The sequence below is a fragment of the Pteronotus mesoamericanus genome, unplaced genomic scaffold, assembly GCF_021234165.1.
Source record: "Pteronotus mesoamericanus isolate MK-2021 breed Mesoamerican mustached bat unplaced genomic scaffold, CSHL_Meso_final contig_24, whole genome shotgun sequence".
Classification (NCBI taxonomy): Eukaryota; Metazoa; Chordata; class Mammalia; order Chiroptera; family Mormoopidae; genus Pteronotus; species Pteronotus mesoamericanus.
The window spans coordinates 22,756,156-22,775,876 of record NW_026555100.1 but is presented as its reverse complement, the minus strand read 5'-3'; the positions used below and the strand labels follow the sequence as shown (position 1 = coordinate 22,775,876).

The 19,721-nt window shown below is 36.0% G+C and overlaps 1 protein-coding gene across 2 annotated transcripts in view; it reads left to right on the top strand.

Moving 5' to 3' along the window:
• PRKG1 (protein kinase cGMP-dependent 1) overlaps positions 1–19,721 on the top strand; it is a 1,177,478-nt gene that overhangs the window by 953,484 nt on the left and 204,273 nt on the right. For both annotated transcript variants that reach the window (XM_054572784.1, XM_054572783.1), the window contains exons 6-7: positions 8,067–8,144; positions 16,227–16,321. In XM_054572784.1, coding sequence (XP_054428759.1) covers positions 8,067–8,144; positions 16,227–16,321 — 173 coding nt within the window. The remainder of the gene's footprint in view (positions 1–8,066; positions 8,145–16,226; positions 16,322–19,721) is intronic.

Genomic DNA, 19,721 nt, shown 5'->3' with positions numbered 1-19,721 from the left:
CAAAAGGAATTGTTTTTTCAATTTTTTTCTCTTGTTTTTGAAATTTCATTGTTAGCATAGGAATGCAGTAGATTTCTGTACATTGATCCTGCAACTTTACTGTATTTGTTTATTGTTTCTAATGGTTCTTTGGTGGAGCCTTTAGGCTCATAGACACAGACAACAGTATGGTTGTTACCAGGGGGAAGGGGGGATGGAGAGGTAGTAAAGGGCAAAAAGGGTCAAGTAGATGGAATAAAATTTGACTCTGGTTGGTGAGCACACGATACAATATGTAGATGATGTATCACAGCATAGAATTGTACAATTAAAACCTATATAATCTTATTATTCAATATCACCACAATAAATTTAATTAAACAAATACAGTATATTTGGTGTCAAAAACTATGAGTCTGATCTGAAGGGTGAAAATGAATTATATATATTCACCAAGGAGCAACTTCCAAGGCCTTTAAGTGTCATATCCAGTGTTACACTAAGCCTGCTGTCAGATGTCAGCAAGTATGTGCAGAATTTTAATAGTTTAAATGGACATGTATATTAATGTTGAATTCTGAGAATACAAAGGCATACATATGAGCAATTAAAGCTACACCCATTTTTCTGGTTTTTTTTCCTAGTGGCAAACACAAGATTGGCTTTTTTTAACTCACAAGTTTCAGAAATATTATTCAAAGTTATTACCTTGTGGAGATGCCCTACTTACATATAGATACATTGTCAATTTTCTTTCTCTATCCATCTTTCTAATCTTGGATTTATAACTCAGCTTTCCCATGAAAAATAAAGGGGTTTGGACTAAATCTACCCTTCACGTAGATTACATTTCAAATGCCTATTGTTTGCTAGGCATTGTTCTAAGTGAAACAATAAATATGACATAAAGTCTCTCAAATCTTCTGAGCAGCAGGTGGGAGGGGCAGGGTCCCAGATAACAAATAAAAAGGAAGGATAATTTCAAGTCATAACAGTGTGATAGAAGGCCTTCCTCATGGGAGGCTCTGTTGTGCAGCAATTTGTCACTCTGTTTGCCATCAACCAGTCATTAAAATGCCCAGTGGAGCCACACAGCTTTGGAGAGCCTTTTAATACAACAGCAACAACAACAAAAAATGTAAAACTAGGATATAGGATAGAGAACGAATGAGGGGGGAAGGCACATTATAAATGGAAAGGCCTTGTTGAGGACTGAATGATGAGAATAAGATAATGACAAATATCTTGAGGAGTGTTCTAGGTACAGGGTCTCCAGAATGTAAAGTTCTGAGGACGGACCCAATCTGGTAAGTACAAGGGAGAGAAAGAGCCAGTGTTTCTGAAACAGAATTAGTGAGGGTGAGGATGTGGGGTGAGGGATGAGAATGGAGATGTGTGTAGCGATCAGGATACAGAGAACTTGACAGACCACAGTAAGTTGCTTATGATTTCAATTGTAGGAAAGAGTCATTGGCAGGTTTTAAGCAGTAGAGTGATTTCAGTTGATTTGCTGTTTGAAAGGTCTCTTTGGTTGCAGTAAAAAGGATAGACGGGATAGAGTGTGGTGAGTAGAGAAGCAGGGAGGCCAGATAGGAGGAGGACATTGTAAAAGTTCAAGATAGGATTTTGTCTTGGATTAGGGATAACACTGGAGATAGTGACAGACAGCTGGGCTTGGCACATATCTTGAGGGGAGAGGGTTTTCTAAGGGACTGACTATGGACAGTGCCAGAGAGATGAAGATTAAGGAGGGCTACTTCATTCATGCAATTAACATTCTTGAGTTCCTATTCTGTTCCAGGATCTACGGTATACACTTAGGATATTATAGCAAACAAGACTAGGCACAATCCTTGCCTTCCCCTTCAATAGAACTTAAAATGTGCTTAAGAACATCATTAAAATGATCATATGAATAGATAAATAACTATAAGTGAATAAAGAAATACCTATAAGCTCCAAGCAGGGCAAGGAAATAAAGCTATATGATATTGTAAAATCATATAATGGAGGGACCCGATTTAGCCAACGTGAGAGGGGAGGGATGCGCCCAGTTAGGGAAGGCTAAGATCTGAGTGAGGAGTAGGATGCAGCTAGCGGGGAGGTAGAGCAGGTGCCCAGCAGGAGTACGTAAGCCTGGTGGTTAAGAAGGGAGTGTGGCAGAGTTGAGAAATGCACCTAAGATGCCCAGAGAAGTTGAACAGCAAAGTAGAGGAGAGTGAGAAGAGTTTGAAAAGGATAGCATTATACACACTTACTACTGTCTTGTACACCATGTCAAGGAATTTAGCTTTTATCCTAAAAACTATGGAAACCTTTAAAGGAACCTCATAGTTTTAAGGTTTTTTCTGACTCTAAATCCAGTGTTTTTCTTTGATTCAATTTGAAATAAGAAAATGGTAGAGCTGCAAAGTGACCTTCAAAAAACAGTGAAACTGCTGGCATTTGAGTAACATAATTACAGAGACTCTTGAAGAATCAGCATGCACAGTCATCTTCCCCTCAGGTGCAATTGAACATTTCGGGATAGCACAATCATTACAATCCTGGTGTTCTAACGCCATAAATATTATCTTTCCCAGGCTTGGACTGCCTCTGGGCATTGTTCCATAGGCTCTTCTCTGGGCCCCTGAGTTTTATGAGCTTATGCAATATGGGAGTATGGACAGTGAATACCTGTGTAGTTATGCTGAAATAATTGGTATGGCAGTTGTGGGTGTCAAGCTACGAAACCATATCTGATTTTATTAAGAAGGTAGTTAGATACTTTCCATGAATTAATAAACAGAGTGTGGATATTCTTGTCAAACTTTCTACTCTCTGGGATGAAGGAACTAAAATCCTGAAAGAGCCGGCTGGTCTGAACATGAGGGGATCCCATTGTCATCTTGGGACACCCTGGATCCTCATGAGAAGCTAACATGTGGCAGACAGAGCTGTGAGGGCAGGAGGGAGGCCAGGGTCAGGTGCCATGATTTAACCCAGGAGTCAGCCTTTTTGGATGCCGCTAACTTTGGACTGTGCTGTTTTGTAACTCAATATCTTCCCATTTTGCTCATTGTGGTTGGATTTTCTTTCACTTAGAACCAGGGAGTTGTGACCAATCTATTTGTTTATCACTGAAGGGTGACTTGGAGACATCTCTTCTTTACAATGTAAAAGATACTGGTTATTGCCCATACTAAACCACCCAGCCTGAGGTAAGGGAAGGGGAGGTGAGAGGGGAGATGGAGGGGCACGGCTCATCCTTTTCACTATCTCCACCAGAATTCCTGGTGGGGCGTGAATGGAGTACCTTCACTGAATACCACTTCCACCTCTTATTAATGACATGACTTGGGCTAATCACTGTGTTTACTTCAGCTTCTCTATTGGAACCCCTTATTGGGCTATTGTGAAGCTTCCCTGAGATAAGGCCCATGAATGTGCTTTGCCTGCTGTGCTAGAAATAGAGATCTGACTGGCCTATATTCTAGACCCTTCCCCCCACCTCTCAGCTGAGACCCTACAGATGGGGAATGCACCATTTTTCACCACAGTGACTGGCAGGCCCTGGATTTCGGAACCAACCTGAGACAGAGCTTCTAGGAGAAGGCGGGAGCCAAGTCCTGGGTTATAGCCCCCTAACTGTCTGTTGAGGTTATCTATTGCTGTGCAACAAACCACCCCAAAACCTAGTGGCACAGAGGAAGAATCATTTTATTGGGTTGGCTGAAAAGTCCCTTATTTTTTTTTTCTGTATGATGGCTCCATTAGTGCTTAGTTGTTTTTACCTTCTTTTGAAACAATTTTGTTAGATTGTATTATGACAGCTCTCATATCAGCATACAATAAAAAAAACTTACCAAAATTGGCGAATTTTTTGCAGCCTTTTAAATATTGATGGTGGAAAAGATATGCAACATTTTCAGCATATTATGCTCTATTATTTCAAGAAAGGTAAAAACACAACTGAAACACAAAAAAGGATTTGTGCAGTATATGGAGAAGGTGCAGTGACTGATTGAATGTGTCAAAAGTGGTTTGCAAAATTTCTTGGTCCTATTGACATTTTGGCCAAATGACTCTTTATTGTGGGGCTGTCTTATGCTTTGGAAGATGTTACGCTACACCCCTGGCCTTTACCCACTAGAAGCCAATAGTGGGAGATAGCTGACGTACTCAAAATATCCAAATCAGTAAAGATATTGGAGAGAATGAAAAATGTGTCTTTTATTTTATGGATAAAAACATAACCGGCTTTTTGGCTAACCCAATACATACTTTGTGGGTCAGGAATTGAGAAGCCTTAGAGATGGCTTGTCACTGCCCCAGGATATTTGGGACTTCAGATGGGGGCATTCAAATGCCAAGGCTGGGCTCAGCTAGAAGCTTCTCACTCACATGTCTTCTCCTGACTGCATTTAACTGAGATGCCATAAAGGCTGAGTTAGGCTGGTATTGTGATTGGATCACCTATACATGGTCCCTCCATGCGGTTTGGGCTTCTCACAGTATGGTGCTGGGTTCTGGGGGGAAGTCTGAGAACCGGGTGGGAACTGACTTTTTCTGAGCTGACTTTTAAAGTCAAGTAGCATGACTTGAAGCAGGCTATGGTTACCAAAGAACCTCAGGGGCCACACCATAGTCAAGAGAAGAGCTCTAGACTCTGATTCTTAAGAGAATGGCAAAGTCACCATGTAGGAGAGTTTTTGGAATACAAATTATTTTATGGTCATCTTTGGCTGACCATACAGTTGTAACATGGCTGTCAGGGAATTGCAGCATCTCAGGAAATCTTGGACAACAACTTCAATCTCCTCTGCAGTGTTTTGGCCCATTCTCACCTGGCCTCTGTTGATGTGTGCTCTGTATATAGTGTTTTTGCTCAATGGGACAGCCCATTCCACCTTAGAACTGCTTGGACCTATACACATTCCTTTCCTCTGTTGAGGTGCCATCTGTAACCCTTGGCTTCCTCCCTTTAATTTTCATACACATCCTGGACTGTCACCAGGAGAAGTTGCCTCCCTCCACCTCCCTATAGCTCAGTGGAAATTTGAAGACAGCTCCAATGGATTCTGAGTTTTCTTTTCTCACAGCCTAGTCTCCCAGTTCCACCAGACCTTCCTCATAGGACTGGTTTCTCTGTACCTGCCCCCATCTCAGTCTTGGCCTTTCAGAAACTACTCAGGGTTTTCCTGTGAAGTAGATATCCTCTTGGGTGCCTCCCCAATCCCTCCTCCCCATTTTTCCACTGCACGAACTTTGATTTCATTCTAGTGGTTTCTTGTCAGGCTTAGTGGGTAACCTTGATTAATGAAAACCATCTGGAGTAATTCTATTTTTCTTGCCAGGCATTTCTTTAAGAATAAGCATGCAACCCAAGTCAAAGAGACATAATGGGATGATTGCTAGGGCTGTCTGTAATTTTTTCCCCCAAAAGGAGTTGTAAGATGAGATCCCGCTATGATGACTGGAGCAGTGGCAGGCATATTGGGACAATGAGGACCCATCTTGTCAGGGAAAGCCAGCTGAATAAGGGAAAGGACCTGTGTCCCTGGAGAACTGCTGAGCCAATGCATCAGTCAATGCTGAAACTTTTTCTTTTCTAGACTTCTTGTTACATGAGAAACTAAATGTCTTTATTATTTAAGACATTTATTCAGTAAGTATTTATGGACTAACTAGGCACTTTTCTAGGTACAAGGGATAGAAAGGAAAGAGCCTTTTAAAAAGGAGGTAAGTGAGGGAAATGAGCTAAGAATTCTTCAAATTTTGGTCCTTCTTATTTTCATCTCCTTACTTTTTCCAAAATAATTATATGACTACTGCTATTATGTGACCATAAAAAAGATGCTAATTCTTTTTTGGGGGGTGGCTTTCTCTTGCTCAACATCCAGTGACCTCTTTCTCATCTTTCAATTGGAGCTTTAGAATCTCCTCCATGGTGAAGCCCTTGGGAAAGAGTCAGATCTCTTGTAAACTGTGCGACATATAGTACAAATCACTGTACTGACAGATAGGATAGCATTTTGCATACAGGACTGTTTGGGCGGGCTTGAGAGCTCTTGGATTTGGAACAAAGTGAAAAATAAAACAAGTGGCAAGATAAAGGGGACTCAAGCATTGCCATTATTACTAATGAAACCTAGACTATGGAATGTAGCTTAGGTATGAGAGCCAAATGAGCTTCCTAATCTGGATCCTGTAATTGGTCTGTCTTGTCCTGTCACATAAGTTCAGGCAGGGGCAGGCTTCACTATCCCATCAAGGATAGTCTTCCCCTGGAGAAGCAGTAGAGAATGCCAGCCCTCTTCAGGAGCTACTTCCCATCAGGATGAGTTGAGAGGCTGAGATGAGCATATGCTTTACTTCCAAATTTACGAGCAAGATAAGTCAGGCAATTTCCTCTTTCGCTGAGGGAGGAAAGGGGAAGAGAGAGGTACTAAGTATTAGTCATTAAGCTCCATTCACATCGAAATAAACATCACGAGTGGGAAAGAGGTTCCACATTTCTTCCTCCCCTTCTGCTACAGATTATAACTCTTCCCTTGTCAATTTTAGCCACTACCTGTGCTATCCAATGTAGTCGCTACCAACTACCTATGAGCATTTAAATGAAAGTGAATTAAAATTAAGTATGTTTAAAAATTCAGCTTCTTGGTCACACTGGCGACATTTCAATTGCTGCTGTATTGGACAGTGCAGCTATATAACATGGCCGCCATCAAAGAAACATCTACCGGATAGTGCTACTATGAGATTTTTGTCTTAATCATCTTTGTATCCTCAGACCTAACTCAAAGACACTCAGAAATGTTTGTTGAATTTATATATGAAAGTAGACCACTGCGATTTGTTTTTCGAATCTGCATGTCATAAAGATCTTTTCATTTCCAAACCAGCAAGATATGAAAATGGAACACCGATATCTTGTTCTAACATGAAATAAATCAGTTGAAGAATGTATATTCTATAACCCTAATGTTAAAACTTGTTACAAGAAAATGAGTTAAGTTTGAGTAAAAAAGTTAACAGGTTAGGCAGTATGTTAGCTTTTTAGATATACAAAGAAAATTATGGCTAGTCTCAATGTCAAGTATAAATGCAAGACAATTTTAAGAGTAGATAGACTGAAGTGTTCGGAAACATAGTGTTGAAGTGTAAAGACAAATCACAGCCAAGTCACATGCAAACCATGAAATCTCTTTCCTAAGGAGTGTGCAAAGTAATATTTTCTTTCCCCAAATATGGTTCCCTTGCTAAGCTGCTGAGAAGGATAGGGCCAGATGGCATGCAGTTCTCATTTCCCTGTTACACCTCCTGACCCAGCTGTATACTTTTCCAGCTTCTCCCTATAAAAAATTACTTTTGTCTGTTTTGGGAATTATCTTAACTTTGGGAATGAACCTAGTAACTGTGTCAGAGTCAGAATACTGACACACTGACTGTGACAATGTTCTTGCAGCCTTCCTCTGCTCCTAATTTGGTGGTTTATGAGCTCACAGATGCTGGACCAGAATTCAGTTCATAAAATTAAGGCATTCTGTTTGACGGAGCCAAATCTAAACTGCTGAAGCAAGGACAGTAAAGCATGCAGCAGTGCCTTAAAAAGTAACTAGGGCCATCAAACCCACACTAAAAGTCAACATGGTTTCAAAATGAAGATCTCTTGATGCTGCAGTAATTTCTCAGGAAAAAATAGGCTATCATTACGAGAATACTAAAACTAAATGAGAATAACAAATAAAATAATACAGAAGACCAATTTAATTAGCAGCTCTGCTGTTTTATGCTCAGTTGATGGGAGAAAAGAATATTTTCATCAAACTATTAAAATGAATGGGTTTAAAGATATGCATGTAATCATCCATAAAAATGACTTTAACAAAATAATTTTTAAAATGAGCATGATAGAAATGACTTCCCTATAATTATTATGTTCATTGACTCTTATTTACTCTTAAACCATGATGGATTCCAGGTTTGGGTAAAGTTCCAGAGGGATGAATGCATCCCTTAGGAGCTGATATTGGGGGAGATTGAGTTGTTTGGTAAATTACTTCTTTCTTAATTATTTTTCTGCTGCTGTTTCTATTTTTCAGACCCACTATGAAAATGGGGAATATATCATCAGGCAAGGTGCAAGAGGGGACACGTTCTTTATAATCAGCAAAGGAAAGGTAAGTTCTGGCAGAGCAAAAGAGTGATGCAGTGGGGGAGCTGGGGTCCTCGGTCACCCTGGCAACAGCACATGTGTAGTGTCTTGAGTTATACTAGTTTTTCCATTATCTGAAACTGAAAGAGGAATGTCTGAACATGAATTTCCCAAAAATAATGCAGAAGGAAGAAAAGGAACAACTTTGAAGACCAGTTTGTATGGTATAATATAAACATGATTCTAGATGCTACTGATAGGTCTACATGAATGGGAAGATTTCCGTAATTAAAATTACATAATTAAAAAGAAAAAGACTATGGTTGCTTAAAAAAAACTCCTGAACAGGGAAAAACAATTCATCCAGCCATTAGGAGCAGTAAAAGTGCCATCATGAAACATCTGGACTTTGAAATCAGATGGCCCAAGTCTGAATTTGGCTATTAAACACACTAGTTTTAGTATCCACAGGCAATTTGCTTATGATTTTGGGGGCAATAAGGATATGAAAATATTTATGTTTTATTGTATCTTACTAAATAAATATTGAATAAATATTAAAAACTATTAAAATGATAAAATATAGGGCAAGAATAAATATAAGGTAGACAAAGGATTGGAACAAAAATTATAATTTAATCTTTACCATATTGTTTTAACTTTCAATATTATAAATCTATTATAATTTTTATTTAAAACTCAATAAGAAACAGTAAAGTCATAATCATTTTTGCATTTAAGTATCATTGCACTATAACCTATGATTTGAATTTATTTTGCTTTATCATAAGTGATCCTTAAAAAGAATTTGTATGTGTTAGGGATAGGAAGAGATGAGAAGGAAATGCAGATGGAAGGGGATTTATATGCTTTCACTTTTACAATTGTTACTTAAAAACAAGTAAATGTACTTCCTCTGAGTTAACAAATGTGACTGAATCTTGTACTTTATGGCTCATGTTAAAATAGAAAAGAGATTTAAAGAGCCATCTTGAGCAGGACATGTGAAGCGTTATAAATCTTGTTGGATCGCATATTGGAAAATTCTGTTTGGACTAATTTTGAATCAAGAATGTGCATATGTTAATGTTTTACACCAGTGGCATTGTTACAAGATAAGAAATGTTAGCATTTTGTGGTTTATATATAACTTGCTAGAGCCTACTATTTACTCTTTCATTTCTTAAAATTGACTAAAACATCAGGAAAAATTGAAAATCTTCATGAATATAAATGATTTCATTGATCACAGGGAGATTTTTTACCATCATGATCTGGGTGTATATTTTCTTTGTTACATTGCTCATTCTTTGCTATCAGGGAATGATATGTTTATTGCATAAGATAAATTTCTGTCAGGCTTATGTGAATTCCCTCTTACAACAAGTTCCCAGCACCATCTAAAAAAAGCTGTGTTTTTTAACCAGTTTCAGCAGAAGATAGGTGTGTTAGTGGTGCTGTTCTATGAGTTTCATAAGTCTAATCAGAAATAACATGGAAATTATATCATAGGAACTGATTCTCTTGGCAATATTTTGGAGCACCATAAGGATTTTGGGAGGGAAGTAGTAAGAATATATTAGACTCTTTGACACATTCATGATTTTTTTTAAGTGAGGTATAGACTTTTCATAACCAGGTTTTTGAGGTCAAACAACTTAGATGCTATGATTCCTAGTTAGAGAAATTGTATAATAATCAATATATGATAGATTAATATAATAATTATATTAATTCTAATTATTAATGTATTGAAATCATTGCAATAAGCCTTACCAAGCAGAAGATGGGTATACTTAAGTCCCAATGCAAAGGAATAAGGAAAGAGAAGAGTAATGAGGGTAGGTTCAGGTAAGCAGGCAAAGTTGTAGAACTGAAATTCTGTAAAACTGTATGTTTTGTTTTAGGTATACAGATGTAAACTTGTTTTCATATGCATTTAAAACAAATTATAAAGGATAACCCTAGAAAAGACATTTTTCTTGTTGCAACCAAACTGGCTTTTCCTTAGGAAATGGTGCACAGCAGAGACACACAACAGGGGACTATAGCACTACAAATGGATTTCCCCTTGTTTAAGTCCATTTATTTAAGTGTGAAACAGTTTTTATTCTTCCATTAAACACATCCACACAAAGAGAAAAACATTTATAATTAAACTTTGAAATATTTGTTTCCCCCTCATTAAACCTACACAAACGTTTTTTTTCTGAAACCTGAAGCAGAAGGCTGCCGTGATGTCTGGAGTATCTGGTGCTGCCTCAAGTGGAAGTTGAGTTAGTTCTCTACTCAACTTTAATGGGTCCATTCCAGTTGCTTGGAAACATGACAATCCCCTCCACCTCCCAATAAAGGATTCACAATAGAACACGAAAAATATCTCTGATAAAAGTTTATGCATATGTCCTTGTAGTTGTGTTGCATATCTTCCAATAACAAGTTGAACCAAAATTGAACAGGATTCATAGATAATATTCCAGAGTTCCAATAATAATTCAAATGATTTTTTATCTGTCAAACTCCATTTAAAACCACATGGCTTTGCTTAGAATTAACAAGTGCTGAAGAGTGTTAGTGAGCTCAGATGAAGATCCATGACTACGTGGGAAGTTGATGTAGGACAGCGTGGGCAATACAGGTACCAAGGCGACTGATTCTCCACAGAGAAATACATGAAATTAGATCCTGACCTCCCATAGTACAGAGAGGTAAATTCCAGATGTAAATACAGAAGAAAAATTAGGGAGAAAGGCAATTGGGAGAATCCTTTTATCATCTCAGGACAGAAAGTAATTTTTAAATATACTTATTAAGTATAAAAATTAAGGGATAATATTGTTATATGTGATTATATTATAATTAATAACTGTATGGCAAGACATAAAAATACTAAAAAGAAAACCACAGTTTTATGAATCCATGAAAAAAATAATAACAATCCAATAGAAAAAATATGTAAAAAGCATGATCAGATACATCATAAAAATGAAATAGAACTGACCTATAAAATAACATGAAAAATGCTCTACCTCTATTAATAGTCAAGAAAATGCCTAATTCTTGCCTAATTCCTTGGCAAAAATCAAAGTTCAATGATAACAAATGTTGATGAAAATATAGTACAATATAAACTTTTATCCCCACATGTTGTAGGAATGTAAGTTGGAATGACCTCTTGTTACCAAGAGTGAGTCAATATCTGACAAATTTGAAGAGGCACATAACTTTATCACCTTTTTCTTCAGTCATAAGTATTGATTCTTGGGCACCAAAAAACATGTACAAAATATTCATAGTAATGTTGTTGATAGCACAAGAAAATCAAAATATAACTGAAAAATAAACCTGAAGAAGCCCACATTTACATCTACAGAAGATTTAATAAATCATATATTTATATAGTGGGATAATATGCAAACAGAAAATGAACTATAGCTATGTATAATAACATAGATGAACTGCATAAATCTCAAGTAAAATACTGACCAAACTAAACAAGTTGCAGAAGAATTTGTGTGATATAATGTTTATATGAAGTTCAAATCCAGGCAAATATTTTGTATTTTTGTATATGTATATATAAAATTAAAATATAGGCACATATATCGTACTTATACATGGAATGAGGTGTATGTGCAAATGTGCACACATTAAATTAGAAACATTAGAAAGGAAATCATGAACATAAAATTCGCCACAGGTGTTTTGGAGGAGGAGGGTGGCAGAAATGATGGAGAGTCTAATTTACTGCTGTGTTGCACAGAAGGTTCAACTGTCAAATCAGATTCATAGGAATCATAGATCTTACCCCATGGTGAATTTAAATTATAATTTAAAGAACTTAGGCACACTTCAAGCTCAGAAAAAATTTCTTTTCCTACACATGCCCCAAACTGTCATTTATATATCCTTAAAGTGTGCTTCTGCATTAGGAGATATTTTGGTTTTGAAAGGATTAGACCAGTTTATGAGCAATATGTGCAGAAGAATATTATTTGAAAAGGTAGCTGCTTTGGAGACTCCAGGTTTTGTTTTTTTGCTTTTGGTTTTTTTTTTTTTTGTTTTTTTTTTGTATTCTTAAGGTCTTATTTAATGGGGGAAAAAAGGGGAAAGGTCAAGTCAAGGAACATATATAAAGGATCCATGGATAAAGACAACAGGGGGCATAGGGCAGGGAAGAGTAATGGGGGAAAATGGGGACAACTGTATTTGAACAACAATAAAACATAAAAGAAATAGAGCAAAAAGTTTTATTTATTTATTTATTTTTAGAAAGAGGGGAAGGGAGGGAGAAAGGGAGGGAGAGAAACATGGATGTGAGAGAGAAACACTGATCAGTTGCATCTCATATGTGCTCTGCACTGAGGACCAAACCTGCAACTCAGGCATGTGCCCTGACCCGGGAATCAAACCAGCGACCTTTCACTTTGCAGGATGACACCCAACCAAGCCACAATGGCCAGGGTGGGCCTCTTCAGTTTTATGATACATTAGCCACATGGATAGGAAAATGCTTTGGTTTTGGGACTCCTCAGTTAGGTAAGAATATGTTTACCTGACTAACCCTTATTCTCCAACTGGGTCTGCCCCAGAAGTCTATAAAATCCAGATTTATTTATAATAAACATTGCTTTGTTATAAAACCCTCTGAACCTGTAGTAAAACATTTTATTTTTCTTTCAAATTGTTTTTGGTTAAATGTGTTGGTAGAGCATATTCATATTGTTTATTGAAGGTATTGGAATTAAAGATTAATTTTATGTGCCCCTGTTAAATGTCTAATTCTTATTTTGAGAAAGGTACAAACTTCTGGTTATGAGATAAATAACTACTAAGGATGTATTGCACAACATAATAACTATAGTTAATAATGCTGTATGATATACAAAAGTTGTTAAGAAAGTAAATTTAAGAATTCTCATCACAATGAAAAAAATATTTCTTTCCTCCTTCCTTTTTTAGTGTCTATATGAGATGATGGGTGTTAACTAGACTTATTGTGGTGATCATTTCATATTTGTAACTCCAATCATTACACTGTACACCTTAAACTTATACAGTGTTGTATGTTAATTATATCTCAATAAAACTGGAAAAACTTCTAAAAATAAAATAAGAAACATCATAGCCTAGAAAGAAAATAAAAAGGAAATAGACTCATCTCTGTTAATTCAATCCTTCCTTCATATTTTTAGCATGCATTCTACCTGAAATGCTATGCTTAATGAGACACTTATGTAAGACATAGATTTAGTATTTATTTGGCTTCATTTTCCATTGCAATATTCACTATACATTCATTCATACATTCACTTTTCCATTCACTATGACTATACTGACAATGTGTGTAATTTCTACAATAACCAAAAAATAAAAATTATATAGCTTTAAAAAATAGTTTTAAACATGTAAATCACAAGACTACATATATTATAGAAAATTAATATATAGGTAGGTTACAAAGTATAAAAATATAAATACTCTCTTTTATCTATTTACAACTGCAAGTAGTTAATGTTCTAAATAGCATTTTTTTGCAATGATAAAAGAGAAATAATAGTGATGAGATAATTATTTTACAATCAAATGCATGGAATTTCTGATATAGAAAATTAGAGAAAGAGAAGAAAGGGAAAAATATAGAAGAAACAACAGACATTTTGGGGCACTTACTATTAAGAGGATACTTTGATAGATTTTCTCATTTAATTCGTACACAACATATGGTCCGCATGTATGGACACATTCCCCTCCTCCCCACCCATGCACACACTATGATAATAAGCCTCTCATTTTTTGGACAACTTGGCCAGATAACATGGGTTCAAACAGACTAAATATTATCTTTAAGGCTCCATAGCTGGTTCCTTTTTATAGCATTGTGGGTCATAAAGCAGCTTGTGGTGTAATGAAAATAATAAATACGCAAGCCAGGGTTACAGGAGCTATCTCTCTATATTCAAACTTTTCTACTCTGAAATTTCTTCAGAATTAAAGATGGAGATATTTGTGATTATTGTCTTTTCATCTTTGGAATGATTCATTAAACATGCAAAGAATAATTATGGAAATTAAAACTGTAAAGGAAAGCTTTTATTCTTGTTCTTTGAGCTGCTTATTTTTTCACATTATATGTATTTTTTTAATCTCCTCTCCGGGTTTTTTTTAATTGTTGTTCAGTTACAGATGTTTTGACTGGTTAGGTTTTTCCTCACATTTATCATATAAGCAGAAAGTGGTTTATTCTATAGAAGGCCCAGTTTTTATGTCTGTTACTTCATTTCAGTAACATCTTTTTAAAGTAAACATCTCTATTTAAAGTTCTCAGTTTTATGTTTCTTAACTACAATCACTATTTAAGGTATTTTAAGATACACTTATATTTCTCCATGGCCTCCTTAAATCTACCATTTTGAATTTCTAGTAGATTTTATTAATCGAATGGCAAATGTACAGTTATGTGATATATCCTTATATCTAATTTTGAATTAATGACCTTAACTTACAGTATACCTTAGTTCTTGACATTTTTTAGCAGTCAGGGGGAGAGATTGAAATAGTTTTGTTGGGTTGCCTCATGTGCAGATGAGAAAACTGAGGTTCAGAAAGTTAACAGTGTATTAATGTTTGTCAAGGATTGGTCTGTACATTAAACTTTTGAAATTCAGATTTCTAAAACTCACTGTATCAGAACCTTAGAAACCTTTATGTTAAATATACACTCCTCCCACGCCCCCTGCTCCCAGCCCCCAACACACACTGAAGTGGGAGAATCACTGTGCTAGCGTATTTCCATGCACTTCTGTAGAAGCCTCATCAACATGCAAATGAGCATCTCTATGATATAGCTTAGTGATAGGATTGTTAAAAACCACATTTCCATGGGTTTGAAACTGTGTGGAGGAGTAGTCAAATGGATCAATGGAGAAAAATAATTGAATTCCTTCCACTTTTCACAGACCTTCTTAATACTTATAAAATTTCTGGTCTTTGACATCCAATCTCTAAAGTCAAAACCTTGAAGCATAATATTTTTAAATATATTTAAGTGTCTGGCATTGTCTCAAGAAATTAGTTTTTCTACTTCATTTCCAGGCATGTGTATTTTAACTACCGAACCTTTCTGGGTGACATATAGTCAGTATTATGAATATTAGTAGAGCCGAAGGGGGTAGTGAATGAACACTTAATTGCATTCCTTGACTTCTGTGGACTGTTTCTCAAGTCACAAGTCCTGTACGTCCCAAGACATGCTGTTAGTTAGGAAGCTTTTCTGTTCACACAATTTACAACTCTTCATTAAGTGCTCACTGGAAGTTGTAGAGAATGCCAAAGAAATATCCATTTCTTTGAAGAGCATGTTATTTATTATGACTTTAAAAAGACATATATGTAATTTCTATATACTTTAAATAAGAAATACTGGTGAAGGAAGCATGTGGATTGTGAGAACTGAAGTCTATAGTCAGTTAAAGATCTGTAGGAGGACTTCATGGAAGTGTGACTGGCCTTTGAATGAAGGCTGCATTTTTCTTAAGGAGACAGACATGTCCTAGAGAAATGAGATGTGCATGTAGAGTTGTGTAGAGAGATGTTCATTGCAGCACGAAAATGGAAACAACATAAATGTCCATGTACAAGGAAATGGATATATAAGGAAATGTACAGAGTACAAGAAGGCAATGAGTGAACTATATCTAATTGCATGGAGTAAGCAATTAAAAGAATGTGAGAAAAAAGTAAGTCACAGAATGATACATACCATATTATGCTATTTATATATTTTTAAAAACACATGCATGTAAACACATAAAAAGGGATTGGAGAAATGTTCACTAAGTTTATAATAATTGTCTCATTGGAGGTAGGATATGGGGATAAGGATGAGGATTAAATGAAATTCAAATTTCTAAATAATTCATTATTACTTAAAAGCAACTTGAAAGTATCAAAAATACTTGGAAGTCATTTTTTGGCCTCATTAGTGATAATATACTTGTTTTGCCCATAAAAATGAATTTAAAAAGGAGATGTAACTATCAATTAGTGTTCATATGATCATCTTGGGTATGCAATAGATTTAGACTTTCATTGTTTCTATTTGTAGGTAAATGTCACTCGTGAAGACTCACCAAGTGAAGACCCAATCTTTCTTAGAACTTTAGGAAAAGGAGATTGGTTTGGAGAGAAAGCCTTGCAGGGGTAAGTAGATAAACTGTTAGACAGTTTTGGGTTAAATGCTACATAAATTCCTGTCTTAAAGATTGAGCTCTACACAAAATAGGCTCTTGAGTGCTGATCCTAATAACAGACATGTACCTTGATCATTTTTACTTATTTCCAGCTGGAATTGTAATTTGTTTAAAATAGGCTCCAGGATTGATTGGTGGTTAACTTCTGTAATAAATAATTTCTATATTAATAGGAAAAGCTGTCAGTTTTATGTTTCTTAACTACAATCTCTATGAAGATTAAAAGAGAGGGAAAGTCTCTGGTGAGCTTACTTTGTACAACAGTTTTATTAAGAATCTCAGAAAGATGGTTGCAAATTTTGGAATCCCCTAAACCTGATTGTACAAACAGTAGATCCAAAGGTAGTGAGGCCTTTCTGGGATCCACCTCTGGCTGACTGGTATAGGTGCTGGTTATGGTAATGTAGGTGGAGGAGAAGGTGGACATGGAGGTGATTTATGCATCCCCAGCTTCTCTCTGGGTGAGCTCGACACGATGGACTCCGAGAGGTGTACTGCAAGATCACTGAAATCCCACTTGTAAACCAAGACCTCAAGAAGTAAGCATTTGGGATTTCTTTCCATATACAATGGAAGAAAAACTCAGCTGACTTTGTACCACTCAGTAAGCAGAATTCATGATTAACAGGACAGATATATTTGGGTATTCTACTCTTATTTTCCAGTAAACATCACATCTCAATTATCTGTGTACAGAGATAAAACTTTTCAGAGTTTAGTGCTGTATGTATGCTAAGCCACTTGAATAAGAAATAACCAATGAGCACTTATTTTTGCATCAAATTCCAGGTATAGAAGTATCTACTAGAAAGGAACAATAATGGGATATAACATATTCCTAAAATATTTGGAACAATTTTGCTTCCATTTCAAATTATGCCTTTATTTAAAAAATTATAAGCAATTTACTTAAAAGTACTATAAAGAAGTAGTTTTTAAATTTTATTTTTCCATTACAGTTTCAATACATTCAATATTATTTCTTAAGATTGTATTTATTCTTAGAGAGAGGGCTAGGGAGGGAGAAAGAGTGGGAGAGAAACAGCGATTAATTGCCTCTCGTGTGCACCCCGACCAGGGGCAGAACCCGCAACACAGGCATGGGCCCTGACCTGCAATCAATCTAGTGACCTTTTCACTTTGCAGGACTATGCCCACCCATCTGAGCCACACCGGTCAGGGCTCAGTATTATTTTGTATTCGTTTCAGGTGTGCAGCACAGTGATTAGCTAATCGTATACAAGTGATGTCTCCAATATTTCAAGTACCCACCTGGCACTGTACATAGTTATTATTATATTATGGCTCTATTCCCTGTGCTGTACTTTATATCCCTGTGACAATTTTGTAAGTACTAACTTTTACTTAATCCCTTCACTTTAAGGAGTTTTTACTTTTGAAGCTACAATTAGTTGCCAGGTCTTATTTTCTTCCTTACTATTTCGTAGCTAAAGAAATGAAGTAGTACTTTTGATATCCTCTTACTCAGGCCACATTATCTTATGAAAATTCAGTACTAAATGCATTTGACTTTCTTTTTTTCATTTTGCTGAGTTCGTTTGATCCTATCTGCTGAACATGCACAAAAGAATTCAGTAAACCTCATCTTCCTAATATAAAATGAACAAACATATCATTTGTTGTTTAATCTTTCTTTCCCTTGATTACTATAAACGCAGAAGGTTCTAGAGAATAATGCCACCTGATCTCATTGGTCTGAGATTAAATGCTTCCATGGAAATTGTGATTTTCAGCAGAGCCAAAGAACCAGGAACATTTTCAATAATTTCTGACAACATCACAAGTGAGACACCAGAAGATAAAACATAATTGAGAGTTGACAGATTTTCTTTTGCAGCTTACTGTCACTGAATTTTGGTGCCAATTAAAAAAGCTTTTATGATGAAAACACCTTCCTGTAATGTGTCTTAAGAAGTAAACTTGAGGATATGATTTATGAAAAAAGATCAAATTTTGCTATGATATCAAAATTTAAGCTAATATATTCCTTCTGGAATGAAGTCCTTCTAGCCTATGCTTCTTGTGAACTACCTGTTGTCAAAGCTCTCTCTGAACACACTCAGCCCACTTTACTGGCCTTTCTCTCACTCCACTGCCACCATTTCCCTGAATACCCAGGCCCAGTCTACCCTGCCTCTTTCTTATGCTCTTTAATATTATTTTGCCACTGCTTAATCTGGCTTTATCAGTCTACTACGTGAACTCTTAAGTGTCACGAGGGATTTTCTACTTACATCAAAGAATCGTCTTTCTTTGATCTTCATTTGACTGCACTTGTCAGCCACAGTTTTACACTTTTGACCACTTCCTTCCTCCTTTAGATTCTCTATCCTTTGCGATCCCTGCGATTGTTAACACTCTTTACAATTTCTCATTTCATTTTCTGCAATTCACCAGTGATTTGTCCTCAACTCTCTATTATATACATCTTGGCATACATCCAGATTTATGACTGCATATTCCTTTGATGAAAAGAAGTCCCAAATATTTATCTTTTCAGATACTCAGCATGTATATGTTAAATGAATGAATAAACAAATGAGCCTCTCTAACGATGCTCAGTCTTGCAATCCCTTCTGCCATTGATTACTTTCACTACTTGTATTTGCTTTAAGGTGAATAAGAGGTTATGAACTCATTTGACTGTAGGTAGGGGTCAGGCTGGTAATGTAAATGAGTAAAAATAAGGTGAGTAAAACTGGTAGCAACCTAGAAAGCCTTTTGTAATGAGGATAACAATTACTGTCCTCCAGGTCATTGCTACACTTTTTCTCTCTTTTTTTTAAAGGGAAGGCAGAAAAAAATCTAGGTAGTTAAAAAAATATATGAAATATTCCTTTGTAACTTGATTTTTTTAAAATATCAAGCTCTGCAAACAAACAAAACATTTTTGCAAATGATTTGACCTCTGAGCTGCCATTTTGTGATTTCTATCAGTCAAATGTGCCTCTTTAAATCTCTTTAACTAGATTCAGTTGAAGGAAGCCTATTAGGTTAACCCTTCTTGATTATTTCCTTGTTTGATTATTTGACATTATAATGTTTTGATGTTCTATATCCATGTTCTGTTTTTCACCCTGTGTCTCCATGTTCTTCTATTCTGACCTTTTCTCTGAATTCCTACTTCTCACAAATCAGATTGATTTGTTTCACTTTTTCCCTCTAAATATCTTTGAATTTTTATAACTTCAGGATATAGTCTTTTGGGCAACTGCATATATTCTTTTGGGTAGTAACTATGCTTCCATGCAACCCAAATGATTTTTATACTTGAAAGATAAATTTTATAGTTGATATTCTCTGTATGCACATAACATAGCGTTTCAGAC